This window comes from Drosophila santomea, chromosome 2R, assembly GCF_016746245.2.
Source record: "Drosophila santomea strain STO CAGO 1482 chromosome 2R, Prin_Dsan_1.1, whole genome shotgun sequence".
Taxonomy (NCBI): Eukaryota; Metazoa; Arthropoda; class Insecta; order Diptera; family Drosophilidae; genus Drosophila; species Drosophila santomea.
This window is the reverse complement of record NC_053017.2, coordinates 1,378,688-1,393,128: the sequence shown is the minus strand read 5'-3', so window position 1 is coordinate 1,393,128 and position 14,441 is coordinate 1,378,688. Positions and strand designations below refer to the sequence as shown.

Sequence of the window (14,441 nt, the reverse complement as noted above, 5' to 3'; positions counted from 1 at the left end):
CTGATGATCTTCTTTCAGCGCTAGTTTCACAATTTAATACCCCCAAGCTATTGGAGGAATCTCCAAAGCGCAAGAAAGCAGCCGGTGGTAGGCTGCCTAAGGGGAATGCACAGCAACCTCCGGCAAGTGATCAACAGGACTCAACAGCTGATCAGTTGACGATCGCAGCAAACCCTCAAATGTTAATTAGATCGGCAGCTAAAAAAGATTCGGAGTAATCCGATCAATTCGTTGTGGAGGGAGTCCAGCCTGGGATTGCTACAGATTCCGTTTTGTATAAACTGGTTTCTCAGCCGGTGAATCCACCTGTCCCGAATAGTTTACCACTACCGGCACAAGCTGGCACTTCAGAAATACAACCTGCAGTGCCAAAACCCCACTCGGTGTTTCCACTAAAGAAACAAATTTTCGTTTTTCGGCTGTCCCTGATCATACATCATTTTATGTATTGTCTTTAAAAAAAATACAAAACAAAAGCCCACAACATAAAAGGGACATCTCATCTTTCAAGATTACTTTCCCTAATGAGCCATTCTCGACCATATGTTCTGGTGACTTTTGGCCCGATAGTATGGTTGTGAAAGAGTTCAAAGCTAAGATAAGAAATAGAAAAAAAGGGCCCGTGGGAATTAAACTTCTTACACGTGGCCAGATTACTGCCCCATCCTCTTCTTCTACTTCTACTTCTTTATCTTCAAAACTAGTCTAACTATCTGCTATCAAAATGTAAGAGGCTTGTTTAGTAAGCTAACTAATTTGTATACAGATCGTCTTTCCTTTGCATCCCATATTATTGTGTTTACAGAGACTTTGTTAAAACCGGAGATACTTAACTCTGAAATTTTCCCAGGTATGTACACAGTATACAGGTATGATCGTCCCTCCAGGCGGGGAGGCGGAGTCCTAATTGCCGTTAGGTCTCAGGTCAGAGGAGGTACTTTTTGACGAGTTCCGTAACATAGAATTCTTAATATTACGTGCTCTTACATTCCGCCGTCTTCTGAATTTCCTGAATATATAAACCATTTGTCCGATATCCAATCCGTTTTATATAGACTGTCCGATAGGGACCAACTGGTTGTTCTAGTTGACTTTAATATACCAGGCACTAAGTGGTCCATAGAAGAATAGTCGAATACCCTTTTCTCATAGCACAGCATGACTTTATTGACGGCTTGCTCGACATATTGTTGTCGCAAGTTAATTATGCTTTGTTACAAGTCATGAAAGTGTGTTTCTGACTAGGGTAGCACCTCTTAGTCAACCAGAAGCTCCATAACATCCAACTTTCGAGGTGACAATCGACACAGGTACCGTAATAAAAGAGAGGCCATATAAGTCAGCCAAACGAATTCATTGTTTTCGTAAGGCAAACTTTCGGAGTCAAAATCATTTTATATCTGGCTTTAATTGGTCCGATCATTATTCTTGCAACATAGTTCAGTGTTATAGGAATTATTTAAACCGTTGTAAGTTCCAGTTCGCACAGGATCCCAAACAGTTTTATAATTTCGTTAACACTAAGCGCAGAACAACCAGTTACCCTTCCTCATTATTTTTTGAAAATACTACGGTAACATCGGATCAGGCAATAGCCGATCTATTTGCCAAATTATTTTCAAACCACATATTCTACGTTACCTCATTCCGAACAGCCTTACTCTTACGCGGTATCAAAGTCGAATTGAATATTCTGTTCCACTCCAAACGAAAGCACACTTATGATGTTCAGCAAGTTAAGCCTGTCTATTTGCCAGGTCCCGACGGAATTCCTGGCTGTGTGCTTAGATTCTGTGCGGAAGCCTTGTGCAAATCTCTACAGAAACTATTTAACTTATTTCCGGAATCTTCACAGTTCCCCATATATGGAGGGAGTCCTTTGTGATCCCTCTCCATAAAAAGGTAGAAAAATGCAAGCAATAACGGAGGAATCTCCAAATTTTCTGCTATTCTAAGCTTTTTGAAAACGTTATCACTCCTCATTTGCAGCACCTTCGTAGGTCAATAATATCACCATGTCAGCATGGGTTCATGAAACGCAGATCAACAACTACTATCTTCCTGGACCTAATCTCCTTCGTAGGTTACCTTATTTATTAACGACCTTCCCTTAATAATAAAGCATTCGCGTGTACTTATGTACGCTGATGATATAATATTATGTCTCCAGTATAAGGACATTTCTCGCCATTTGGACTTACAATCCGATCTATATAGCTTTCAAACCTGGTGACGTGATAACGTATTAAACTTAAATGGCACTAAGTGTAAAGTGGGGCTTACACTCTAAGTGGGGTGTGCTTGACTTTATAAAACGGTGGTCAAAAGAATTCGATGATCCTTACATGGCCAAAACCTTATTTACATCTCTAGTCCGTCCGATCCTCGAGTATGGATCACCTGTTTGGAGTCCACAATATGAAGTTTACTCGGTCCGAATTGAATCGGTTCAAAAGAACTTCTTACTTTTTGCCTTACGGTGCCTTAATTGGGATGCAAACCTTAGATTACCTCATTAATGTAGACTAATGTTAATTAACTTACCCTCCTTAGCTAACCGTAGAACGATGCTTTATTTTTAACCTTATTCATGGTGAAGTTGATAGTCCCGACTTGGTTAGTCGGCTAATCTTCACTGTTCCAAGCAGACTTACTAGAGATTACGTACCGCTAATTTTAAATCAATGTAGATCTTATTATGAGTTGCATGATTCCTACAGAGTATTATGTTTTGACTATAATAGATTCTATCCTATTACTCTGACTCTGATTTAAAAAATTCTTTGATCTTACTAGTATATAGTAACATATCCATTCTACACCCACAACTCCCCAACTCACACTTTCACATTAATGTCTAAGTACACAACCACACAAATTATTGTAACAACTCACACGCACACATTAATGTCTAAGAACAAAATGTAATCAAAGATCGAGAGCCCTTCGATTAAGCCTAGCTGTCATTTACGCACAGCATCATATTCCAAAGTCTAGACTCTGTGGCGAGCCAACGTCGTCCCCTAAACATTCGATAACTTGGCGAAGCCAACTGAAATAACAAATCGTAAACATTTGACCACTTGGCGAGGCCAACTGAAATAACAAATACTTCCGCCCACGCAATGGTCTCAGGATTCTCCAATTACTCCTATTTTTCGGGATTTTCTCTCTCATATTTTTCGAGAGTTTCTCTCTTAATAAACAATTATAACTTAATTCTCTTAAACTTCACTCTTAAGCTATCCCAATCTGCCTATATAAACGCAAACATGTCCCCATAAGGCAGTTCAGTTCTGAGTACGCTATCAGCCCATTTCAACTTCGAAATCCATTGTCCAACTAAGTGATAATTCAAAGGCTCTAGTTCTTCCTCTATTGGAATAAATAAAACGTTTAATAAAATATCACAAACCAACCGTGTTATTTTTTTATTAAACTCTCGGACTGAATTCGTAAATATATATATATATTTCCTCGTTCTTTACTGTCTTCTATATCGCGTCTATCTTCCCGCGATTCGAGCCGTACGATACACGGCAGCGCCCCTCGGTCGGTTGGGCGGGAGGTGTGGCCGTGGGACTCGAGCGAAAAACAAAATAACAAAAATACGGAGTAAAAACGGGGTCCCCCACATAGTTACCAGGTGCACCCTGTGTTCTGCGAACAGCAACAACACCCAGCAGAGCCTGACGCGCATTACAAGACTGTTCGGTTTTCTGCGACTAGCAATATCACCGTAGACGCCACTCCCCGATGTCGTTAGGTGGCAGCTCCACCACTGGGATAAGCCGCATCTGGCCAATCACCAGTTCGGTCGAAAAACTTAAACCGATTACCGAAACAGAAACGAGAAGATTAAACATAAACGGCTTCCCAAATTCGATGACGACCATAGTCCTATCAAAACGGACACGAATTGGACAATGGAACGTTAGAACTCTGAGAGAACCATCTAGATTAGCACACTTCGAGACGGAGAAATAGAGACTCCATATTGCAATAGCTGGAATCAGTGAGATGAGGTGGTCTGGCAGTGGGGAAACAACAACATCAAATATCAATCTAGTCCTACACAATGGCAACAGTGGCGGCAGCAGATACGAAGTGGGGATTTACGTGTCCAAGCGCATAAAAAAGACACTGCACTCCTGGGAACCCATTTCTGATAGAATCATGACAGCCAGATTCAGATGTAGAGCTGGACATATAAACATCATACAATGCTATGCCCCGACGGAAGACGCCAAAGATGACACCAAGGACGACTTCTACACTGCCCTCATAGCAACGCTCAACAAGACACGGCAAGTTGACATTAACATCCTTATGGGTGACTTTAATGCGAAAGTAGGCCCCAACAACACCGGACTAAGACCTGTCATTGAACTGGGACTCGCAATGACAACGGAGAGAGATTAGGGGAACTCTGCCAGCTATTCCAACTGGTCATCGGCGTCACAATATTCCCACACAAAGATGTGTACAAATACTCCTGGACATCTCCTAGTGGTAACACGGGCAACCAGATCGACCGCATTTGCATTAGCAGGAAATGGAGACACTCACTACTGGACGTACGGAACAAAAGGGGAGCATCTATAGACAGTGATCATTGGAGAACTTGAAATAAAGTTGAACCGCAACTACTCAAGGAACACTGATTCCAGAAAAAAATCGAGCCAACAATCCGAGACGAACAGGCTCAGACCACACAGGAGTTTCGTAGATCAGGCAAACACACTACGCATAATTACCGAGCAAGCTGTTACCTCCTGTTCATCGACTTCAAGAAGGCGTTCGACTCAGTTGAAAAGGATAGCTATATGGCGATCACTTGCAAGAAAAGGAGAACCTGCAAACCTCATTGGTATCATCAAATCGATGTATGACGATACCAACTTGGCGGTACTGCACAACGGGAACACAAGTGAACCTTTCCAGACGAACACCGGAGATCAGCAAGATCGCCGCTATCACCTCTACTCTTCAACATCATGGTCGACGAGTTATTGAGCGAAGCATGCTCGTCCAGGCGCGACTATGCAGACGACATCTGCGTTATCTTTCACAGACTCGGCGACAGACAGAGGAAATGTGATAACCTCGTCAGGATAGACAGCAGCGTCGGACTCGAGATAAACGTAGCAAAAACAAAAGCTATGCGATTCATTCACTCCAGCCAAGGAAACATCATCATACATGGGAACCCAATCGAGTTCGTCAACAGCTTCCCATACCTTGGATGATGATGTTTAGAGTCGTCTTGGCAAAGCCCGCTCAGCATTTGGGAGACTATACTGCATATGGAAAAACAGACAAATAAGCCGACGAACAAAGCTCCGGATCTACAATGCGTGTGTGAAATCCATACTGCTATACGGAAGTGAGACATGGCTCGCAACAAAAAATGCCTGAGAATCATATGTGCGATTTTCTGGCCAAACAGAATAGCCAACACAGAGCTGTGGCGCGTTACAATCGAGCCCCCGATACACACCCAAATAAGGAAGAAGAAATGGATGTGGATAGTCACGCTTTCAGGAGAAACCCTAGTAGCATAGTAGGAAGCAGGAGGGTAGGAAGGCCAAGAGCAACATGGAGAAGAACCGGTCAACAAGAACTTGCCCAAATAAACATAACATGAGAAATGCTAAACAGACAGCACAAAACAGAGTTAGATGGAAGGCTCTCGTAGAAGCCCTAAGTTCCCGGGAGGAATAAAAAAACTCGTAAAGTAAATGGGTATACTAGATTCGTTGAAAAGTATGTAACAGGCAGAAGGAAGCGTTTCCGATCATATAAAGTATATATATTCTTGATCAGGATCAATAGAATCGATTTGGCCATGTCCGTCTGTACGTCTGCCTGTCTGTCCGTCCGACCGTCTGTCTGTCCGTCCGTATGAACGCAGAGATCTCAGGAACTACAAAAGCTAGAAAGTTAAGATTAGACTTCAGGGACATGGACGCAACGCAGATTTGTCGATTCATGTTGCCACGCCCACAAACAGCGACGCACATACTTTTGAAAAATGTTTTGATATTTTTTTATTTTTGTATTAGACTTCAGGGACATGGACGCAGCGCAGATTTGTCGATTCATGTTGCCACGCCCACAAACAGCGACGCACATACTTTTGAAAAATGTTTTGATATTTTTTCATTTCATTTCATTTTTCATTTCGTTCAAGTAAATTTCTATCAATTTGTCAAAAAACTTTTTGCCACGCCCACTCTAACGGCCACAAGCCGCCAAAAACTGTCAGTGTCGAAGACTCCTTCGCACTTCCACTAGCTGATTAACGGGTATCAGATAGTCGGGGAACTCGACTATAGCGTTCTCTCTTGTTTTCTTTTAATTTGTGATTTTTTCTATTTCTATAAATTTCTTGTTCGTACTTTAACTAGCTGAGTAACCGGTATCTGATAGTCGGGGAACTCTACTATAGCATTGTTTTAATTTTAGATAATAATTAAGCGTTCTAAGTTGTATTTTTCAACGTTGTGTCACATGACGGAGTTGAAAATTAGGTGGATGTTGCGGGTGGGTCATGATGTATATACAATAATGAGTGGTGCTTTATGCGACAATATATGCAATAAGTCGATATGCCGTGCTGCAAACTATATCCCCTGCGCAAACAGCTAAGGCAAAGGTGGAACCTATATATTTCCTTATATATTTCCATTCTTTGTAATGATAATAAATAATGATCCCTCGCCTTACAAAATAAGCATAACGGTTTATTTGAGTTAGTAGCAGAAGCAATAAATGTATTTTGGTTATATTTATTCAAGTTTTTTCCCACCTGCTGGCCTGGTGTTATAGTTACCAAGGCTTGATTCAAGTTTTCCATCATCCTGCACCTAGGCAGAAAGCTCATTGATTGATAAATCCTTGTCGCATTTTCCCGCGTCCTCTGATCTAGTTTTTTAGCGACGATGTGAATCAGAAGTACATCCTAAATTGGTTGCTTAATGGCAGATTTCAAATTGACTGCAGCTGACAATTTATGCAATCACTGAGCTTCCCAAGACCGTTTGATGATTCCTTCTCGACACTGTTTAAACCAAATATTGCCTACACGTGAAAGTTGCCTGAAAGTTTAAAACTTTATTATCAAATCGATTAATCAGTAAATTCATAATCTTTTTATTATTCGCATTCAAGGGTTCCAACGAGTGTATGGGTCCCAGTTCCACCATGCTTAAATGGCATCGTAGATTTTGTTTCCAGATTTTGCAACCATGGCTTCCTAGATCGAAAATAAAGATCCACAATATTAGTAATGTAAATAGCTAGGGATAGGGAATTGATCCATTCCACTCGCGCTATTAAAACCGCTTCATTAAACTGATTAACCGAATCAGCGTTTAAATAAAAGTCCATCGAATTCATTTGCTGCAAAATAGGCTGGTCTTTGGAATTTAAAATATTCGTTGAGCTTAAATGAGTTATCTTGCCAGCCAAAGTACGTTCCCCAGCACACCAAGAACCGTCTGTTCACTCTAACAACGTCCGGGTTGGGCAATTACAGGCTCTCTGGGACAAAGTAAAAAATTCACTTATCTGCTGTTTTTTTGTATTAAACAACCGCTGGCGTTTAACAAGCTTCAAACCGGGACCTTTTCTTAGTGGGTGCCGCGTACTTCTAATACACTGTACAATTTTAGGTGTCAACTATAATTATTGGTCGATGTTATGAGACCTTTTCTACGCATTCTATATCCACCTCAACTGTAATATCAGCGGTGAGGCAAGGTCCTGTAACGGATTGCTACTCGGCTTGGGTGGTGGTGGGAGGTATTTGGGACGCACGCGCAATTGTCCAGCTGCTCCTTGTCGGCTATTTGGGGTGGTGGTCTTGTCCCTATACCTCAGCCTGATCTTCCTCTAAATATTCAAATAAATTCGCGTGTAGCGACAAGAATTGGTTAAGGGCTGAAAGAGTTTAACATAACACAGAAAATCGGACGACAACTACCTTTCCTCATCTTCCTTGCGATCCTCTGATGGCCTCGAGGCTCGCTAATGCCCGCCCTGCCTTGGCCGCCTTTCTCAAAAAAAAAATGCATTGCACACTATACTTTAACGGCCCCTTTTTAGATTACTAACACATGTTCACGAGGGAGTTATCCTAGCCATAGGCAAACAAAAGGTTTTCTACCACATTATAAAATTTATTCTTAGCATACTAAATGAAATTCCTTACAACTAACAACTTGAAGAAAAATGAACACGGGCCAACGACTAATATCTACGCCCGAAACCAATGTATACAATATGCAGAAATCGCATGCGATATAAAAGTATGCCTTAAACAACTACAAAGATTCTTGTGTAAACATAACTTAAAAGTAAACTTTACAAATTAGATCTCATCTAAACTATGCGGATGCGAACGAGACGAAGGCATATAATAGCGAATTGTGAACGCATCGACAAAATATAAATATTTAAAGTAAACTGCTGCCGTGGTGGCACGATCAAAAAAATGCAGAAAAAGTTAAAGAGAGTCAAAGCAAAAACAAGTCAGATTCTATCCCAATCTTCTAACCTTGAACTTGAAATTTCGTTTCTCCTCTTCCCTTCGTTCAGAGGCTCTAAAACTTTGCCCTACTTTTAATCGCGCATACAGTGGGACAAGGAGCGAAAAATATCGTGGGCTTAATCTCTTTGCATTCTTTCTTTAATGATCGCCACTAAAATTTTAGAGATTTGTACACTCAACAGAGATCCGAGGTTCCACCGACGAAAGCGCTTCCGTTGGTTTCCGCACCTGTTGAAAACCTTAATAATCCTTTTCGCTAATATATTTTTGGTCTTTGACCCACTGTGCCTTTTTTTTTTAATTCCTTCTATTCCTCTCGGGAACTTGGGGCTTCTACGAGAGCTGAATTTCTCGTATTAGTTTCAGTAATCGTTGTAAGTTTTTCGGCTGGGGCTGCCACCTGTCGCCATCGGGGATTGGCGTCTACGGTGTTGTGTTGTCATTCGTAGAAAAGCGAACAGTCTGGTAACGCGCTTACCCTGCTGGGTGTTGTTGCTGTTCGCAGAAAAACACAGAGTGCGCTTGGTACTATGTGGGTGCCCCCGTTTTTTCTCCCATGTAGTGAGGAGGGGGGGGTGGGGCGTTGGGGTAAGTGGAAGTTGCCGAAAATTGTTGTAATAGGCATTTTTTTGATGTGGAAGAATACTTTCTAAGAGTTTCACTGCCACTTGGTAACGTCTCCAATTTTTTTCAGCGCCTAACTCTTCTCGTGAACAGCCCAATCAGAAAAGAAAGTTGGCGTTGAGTTGAAGTTACTGGGAAGCTATCCCTGCTCTCAACCGCCGAGCCTACGGTATCTGCCGAGACCTGACAGATGCCTATGTTGCCTCTATCTATCCCAACACTCCCGACTTTCCCCGTCTGCCCCCTGTTCTCGTCACGGGAACGACATGTAGATCGCCATCTACAACCGCCTTTCTTGCCTGCCGACTAGTTTTATTGCCACATGCGCTACAGTCCAAAGCTTCGTTATCACCTTTGACTAATTAAGGAATTGAAGAAATTTATATTATTATTTTTTTGAGCGCCATTTTTCACTGCGTTACCTCCAGACCAGGCGCTGCCGTGTAATGATCGCTTAAAGTGCGGCTGAAATTTGAGATAATAGGGTAAAGGTCAGAGTAGTCAGAACATGATATTCTTTAGGACAAGCAGATCATAGTTAGATCTACAATTAGGGGTAAATAAATTCTAGTGAATATACTTGAGACTGAAAACTTTAGCCGACTAACCATGTCGGGACTATCCATTTTGTCACGAAAAATATTGCAAATAAAGACAGTTCCAAGCATTGTTCGATAGGTCTTTTATTTATTTTTTTACCAACCTTAGCTGTGCAGCTCTTTCGTTATCTATGCAGAGAATGTGCGTTAGCATCCAAGGTGCCCTTAAGTCGCTTATTACATTCGCTTACATTCGCTATTCGTTTAAAATCGCTATATATAAATCAACTTTTCTTTATTAAAAAAGAGTTGCGTATAAAAAAGCTTATTAGTTCAATAATTTTGTTTTATTATTTGTGCCCTTACTTCTGTGGCAACTCTTCGCTTCAAAAAACTTATAGATTAGTAGAGTAAAAAGGTATACTAGATTCGTTGAAAAATAAGTAACAGGCAGATGAAAGCGTTTCCGACCATAGGTTAGGTGAGGAAGGCCCTCACGGGGCCGCGCATAGGCCAATATGGCCCGTAGCTGTCCGAATGTTTCTTTATGGACCTAGAGAATGTTAACGCGGTTTTCGAAATCTTTTAGGATCCTGGCTTGTCTTCTTCCTGGAGGCAACTTCTAGCGATGCCAGAACCGGAACGCCTAGGTAGTTTATTCTTGCCCTTGTTAGGGCCGGACATTTGCAAATGAGATGCTCCAAGGTTTCGATTGCCTCGAATTCATCACATTGCCGGCATTTGGCGTTGTCTGTAATGCCCAGTTTGATTGCGTGTGCCGCAGCTAGGCAGTGACCTTTAAGAATTCCCACTAACAATCTGCAGTCTTTCCTTGGGTTTTGCGTTGCGCTCTTTGCACATGATTTTTGAAATTTTTCAGGTGGTGGAAGTTCTCCTCCTTCTGCTTTTGGCTTGTGTGTCGGCCCGTCTTTCCATTTCGCTTTGGAGCGTTCTAAGGGAGACAGGAACGTTTTCTGATCTTTCATTCGCCAGTCCGACGCCTTTCTTTGCAAGTTCGTCTGCCGTCTCATTACCATCGATGCCCTGGTGGCTGGGAACCCAGTAGAACCGCACTGACGTGGTTGTGGTAAGGATATATAGTGCCTCCCTGCTTGCCAGTACACTTTTGGAACTGACCGCTGACGGTTGCATGGATCTTATCGCCGCTTGACTGTCTACAAACAAGTTGACCGCTTCATGTGGGCGGTCAATGCTCTGCGCAAGCTCTGCCGCTTTCCCTATGGCGAATACTTCCGCCTGGAATATGCTGCAGTGGTAGCTTATACGACAGCCTCATTTCAGGGTCTGTACAGTATATGCCCGCTGCAACTCCTCCATCCATCTTGGAGCCGTCGGTGTATATGTTGAGGTGTTGAGTATGGTCCTGACCTGTTTTCCAGTCGTCTGGTCCCATGAATGTTGTTGTTCTTACATCCGGGCACGTTCTGGTGACCATATAGTCAGATATACTGCTCATGTCTCGACCAATTGAACAATGCCCGAATCCTTGTAGAGACATATTCCCTGATGCAACTAGGCGATGTGCAGCCTTTCCTGCAATCAGTTGCACGTGGATGTCTAGGGGATCAACTCCAATTATAGTTTCGAGTGCTTTTGTGGGGGTTGACCTCAGCGCCCCTGTTATGCAGAGCAGTGGCTGACGCTGAGTTCTCTCCATGAGCTTGTTGTAAGTCGTCTTTCCATGGCCTGCCACCACACTAAGACTCCATACATCAGTGTTGGACGCACCACCGAGATGTATACCCAGTGCATTAGAGCGGGTAAGAGGCCCCATGTGCTGCTAAGCATCTTTTGGGATGCATATAGCGCTATGCTGGCCTTTTTCACTCTCTCTAATACATTGGGCTTACATGTCAGCTTGCTGTCTAAAACAATTCCGAGGTACTTGACCTGTGTCTTCGGGGTTAGCCTGGTTGAGTTTATCTTCGGTGGGACCCACAGCGGTACCTTGTATCTCTTGGTGAAGAGAATGAGGTCCGTCTTGTCCGCGTTGTCTTCGCCCACTCACATATCTCCCTGAGCGTTGATTCCATAATCGAGCTGAGCGTCGATGGACAGACTGCTTATGTCGTCAGCATAGGCTGTTATTTTTGGTGCCTTCCTCTCGAATCTCTTGATCAGGTCATCTACCACCAGATTCCACTGGAGCGGCGACAGGACCCCGCCTTGCGACGTGCTCTGTGTGCTCCTTTCACCATGGAGGCGGTGCCCCAATCGGATTGTACCCGTCTACAGCTTAGAAGATATATCCACAAACACTCCGAGAGCATATTCTTGGTTATGCAGGGCTTTCTTAATGGTGGCTACTAATGAGTATAGTGCCGTCTCCACTGATTAACCTTTCGTTTAAGCGTGCTGGTTGGATGACAGTAGTCGTCCCACATCGTTTCTGATGTATATGTCGAGCAGCTTTTCTAGCGTCTTGAGTAAGAAAGAGGTGAGACTAATCGGCCTGTAATCCATCGGGCTGCACTTTCCTGCTTTTGAGCATGAATTAGTGCTGTTAGGGCCTCTTCGCTGCCCTCAGTACACTGTCCGTCATCGCGTTTGAGCTGACTCTGTATGGTTGGCTGCTTCGATAGAAGCTTCCGGAGTCTAGCCGTTTCTGGGGCAGTCTCGATATTGGAGCAGAAGTTTCTCCACGAGCTTCTTTTTGCCCTGCGTATTTCCTTCTTTTAATCCCTGAGTAGAATCTTGTATTTCCCTTTGATTATTGTTGGGTCATAACCCAATTAGAATAATCTTGTATATTAGAATTCCGCGCTTTTTGAATGATGTTAACATAACAGCTGTTGCGCTAGGCTGCCAACTCGTACTAGCGAACGAGTGGCAGATAGGAATTAGAAAAAAGAGAGAATAGAACAAATATAGATAAGGTTGTTGCGTAGAAGCGAAAGATTACCGTTCCACCAGGGTGGCCTCGTCTTCTTCCTGTCTCTAGATGTCGGGCATGCTGCGCGTTGCGCATCTAATAATTCCCTGGAGAGGGTCTCTAGGGACTTTTCTATGTCTCTAGCGGATTTTTCTAGGCCCGGGCTAGACGCGAGTCGTGTCTAGATTGTCTTCTTGAACTTTTTTCCCGGTTAGTGTTCCGGGGGTTTCTGAAAGAGGATGGTTTGGAAGAGTTGTCGAATTCGTATATGAATTGTATGTACTTATGATCTGAGAAGAATGGTCTCTCAAGGACTCTCCATTCTGAAACCATAGTACATTGTCCCCTTACGAGTGTAAGGTCTAGCACGTTCGAGGAGGTGGAAGCTACAAAGGTATGCTAGTCCCCCACGTTAGCTATGCATAGGTTAGTTGATAGTAAAAAGTTAAAGAGTGACTCACCTCTGTCGTTGATGTCGGGGCTCCCCCACACGTAGTGATGCTGGGGCTGGCTTCCACCATGCTCCTGAGTTCCTCCGGTGGGGCCGTCCTATCATGTGCCATGTAGCAGGAAGCTATCAGAAGGCGCTTCCTCTCGCTCTCCAGCATCACAACAGTGAGGTCATCCGTGCTGTAGTGAGACATAAGGTTAGCAAACAGGCTGCTTACCGATGGTGTATAGAACAGGTTGTGATTAGAGGACTTTAGTCCGGCGACGGCATTGCCCGAGGCAATCCATGGCTCTTGGACCAAAGTTATGTCGGCGGACCCTAGGTCCAGGGCGATGAGGAGTTCCGCCGACGCGATCTTGCTTTTATGAAGATTGAGCTGCAGCACCCTCAGTGGCATGGGTACTGGGCTCATCTCCATTCGATGGGTTGACTGTCAACGTCAGGTCACCGTCCTCCTCGTCCACCTCGTCCAGGGAAAGTCCCTGGGCGGCTTCCGCGATGGTTTCCAGACCTAGGTCCTTCTCCACCTGCCTTCAGGGTGTGAGCATCCTTATCCCCGGGATGGCGTTTTTTGAGGCGCAGGTACACGCTCCCCATGCCCCACGCCTCGACCATGGAATGTCCGGATTCTGTCGCTGCAGCAGCTACAGCTCCCGGACCCCTTGGATTGCGATGGGAAAGAGAACCTTCGCCTTAGGAATGGACGGGATTAGCTCCCTGTCCACCACCTCCAGCTGGGCCCCCTCCCACAACGCCTCCAATTGGCAGACCGTTTGCGTCAGCCACTTTCTCGTCGGGTCATCCATGCACTTCAGGATTTTGACCCCGTTCAGCCACCCGGCACCATCAAATGTGGGCATGTTGGCCTCAGGATCTTTCTCCATCCGTGCAACAATGCACGGGGCCTGCCTCCTTCGGCCCGCGTCGCCGCTTGCTTCCCGGTGCGTCTTTATTGGCGCTCTCGGTTGAGCGTTGCCTCTTGTTGGCAAGCGACTCATCCACCTTGTTGGCGAATCCGCCCGGGGATGCCATGTTAGGGAGGTTGGTGAAGTGCAGACTGCCCTCTTCGACATTTTGCTCGGCCAAGGTAAGCTTTGCCTTCTCCTGTGGGGATAGAGCGACTTTTCCCTTGGGCCGGCTCAGGATGCGAAGGGCGGCTTTGTACTGCGCCCTAGCCTTCATCCCCTCCCTGCACATCCCCTCGGCACGTCCCTGCGCGGGGAGCTGGTGCCTGGTTTCGGCGAGCGGAGAAGGCTCTGCTCCGTGCCCGCCGGTGGTAGCAGTCACGTTTTCCACCGACGTTTGGGCTGACATCCCAGCCCAAGTTGAGTTAATTATGGTGTACATTCCACAAAGAACACTGGTTAGTTTCCGGGGAAC

The 14,441-nt window shown here is 44.4% G+C and overlaps 1 protein-coding gene across 1 annotated transcript; it reads right to left on the bottom strand.

The window, feature by feature from the left end:
- Positions 1 to 12,716: 12,716 nt before the first annotated feature.
- On the bottom strand, positions 12,717 to 14,052 carry LOC120446854. The gene is made up of 2 exons (XM_039628046.2): positions 13,072 to 14,052; positions 12,717 to 12,839 (listed from the first exon to the last, which is right to left on the bottom strand). Exons 1-2 carry the CDS (start codon positions 13,477 to 13,479, stop codon positions 12,822 to 12,824), a joined length of 426 nt encoding a protein of 141 aa, XP_039483980.1. The 5' UTR covers positions 13,480 to 14,052; the 3' UTR covers positions 12,717 to 12,821.
- Between the last annotated feature and the right edge of the window lie 389 nt (positions 14,053 to 14,441).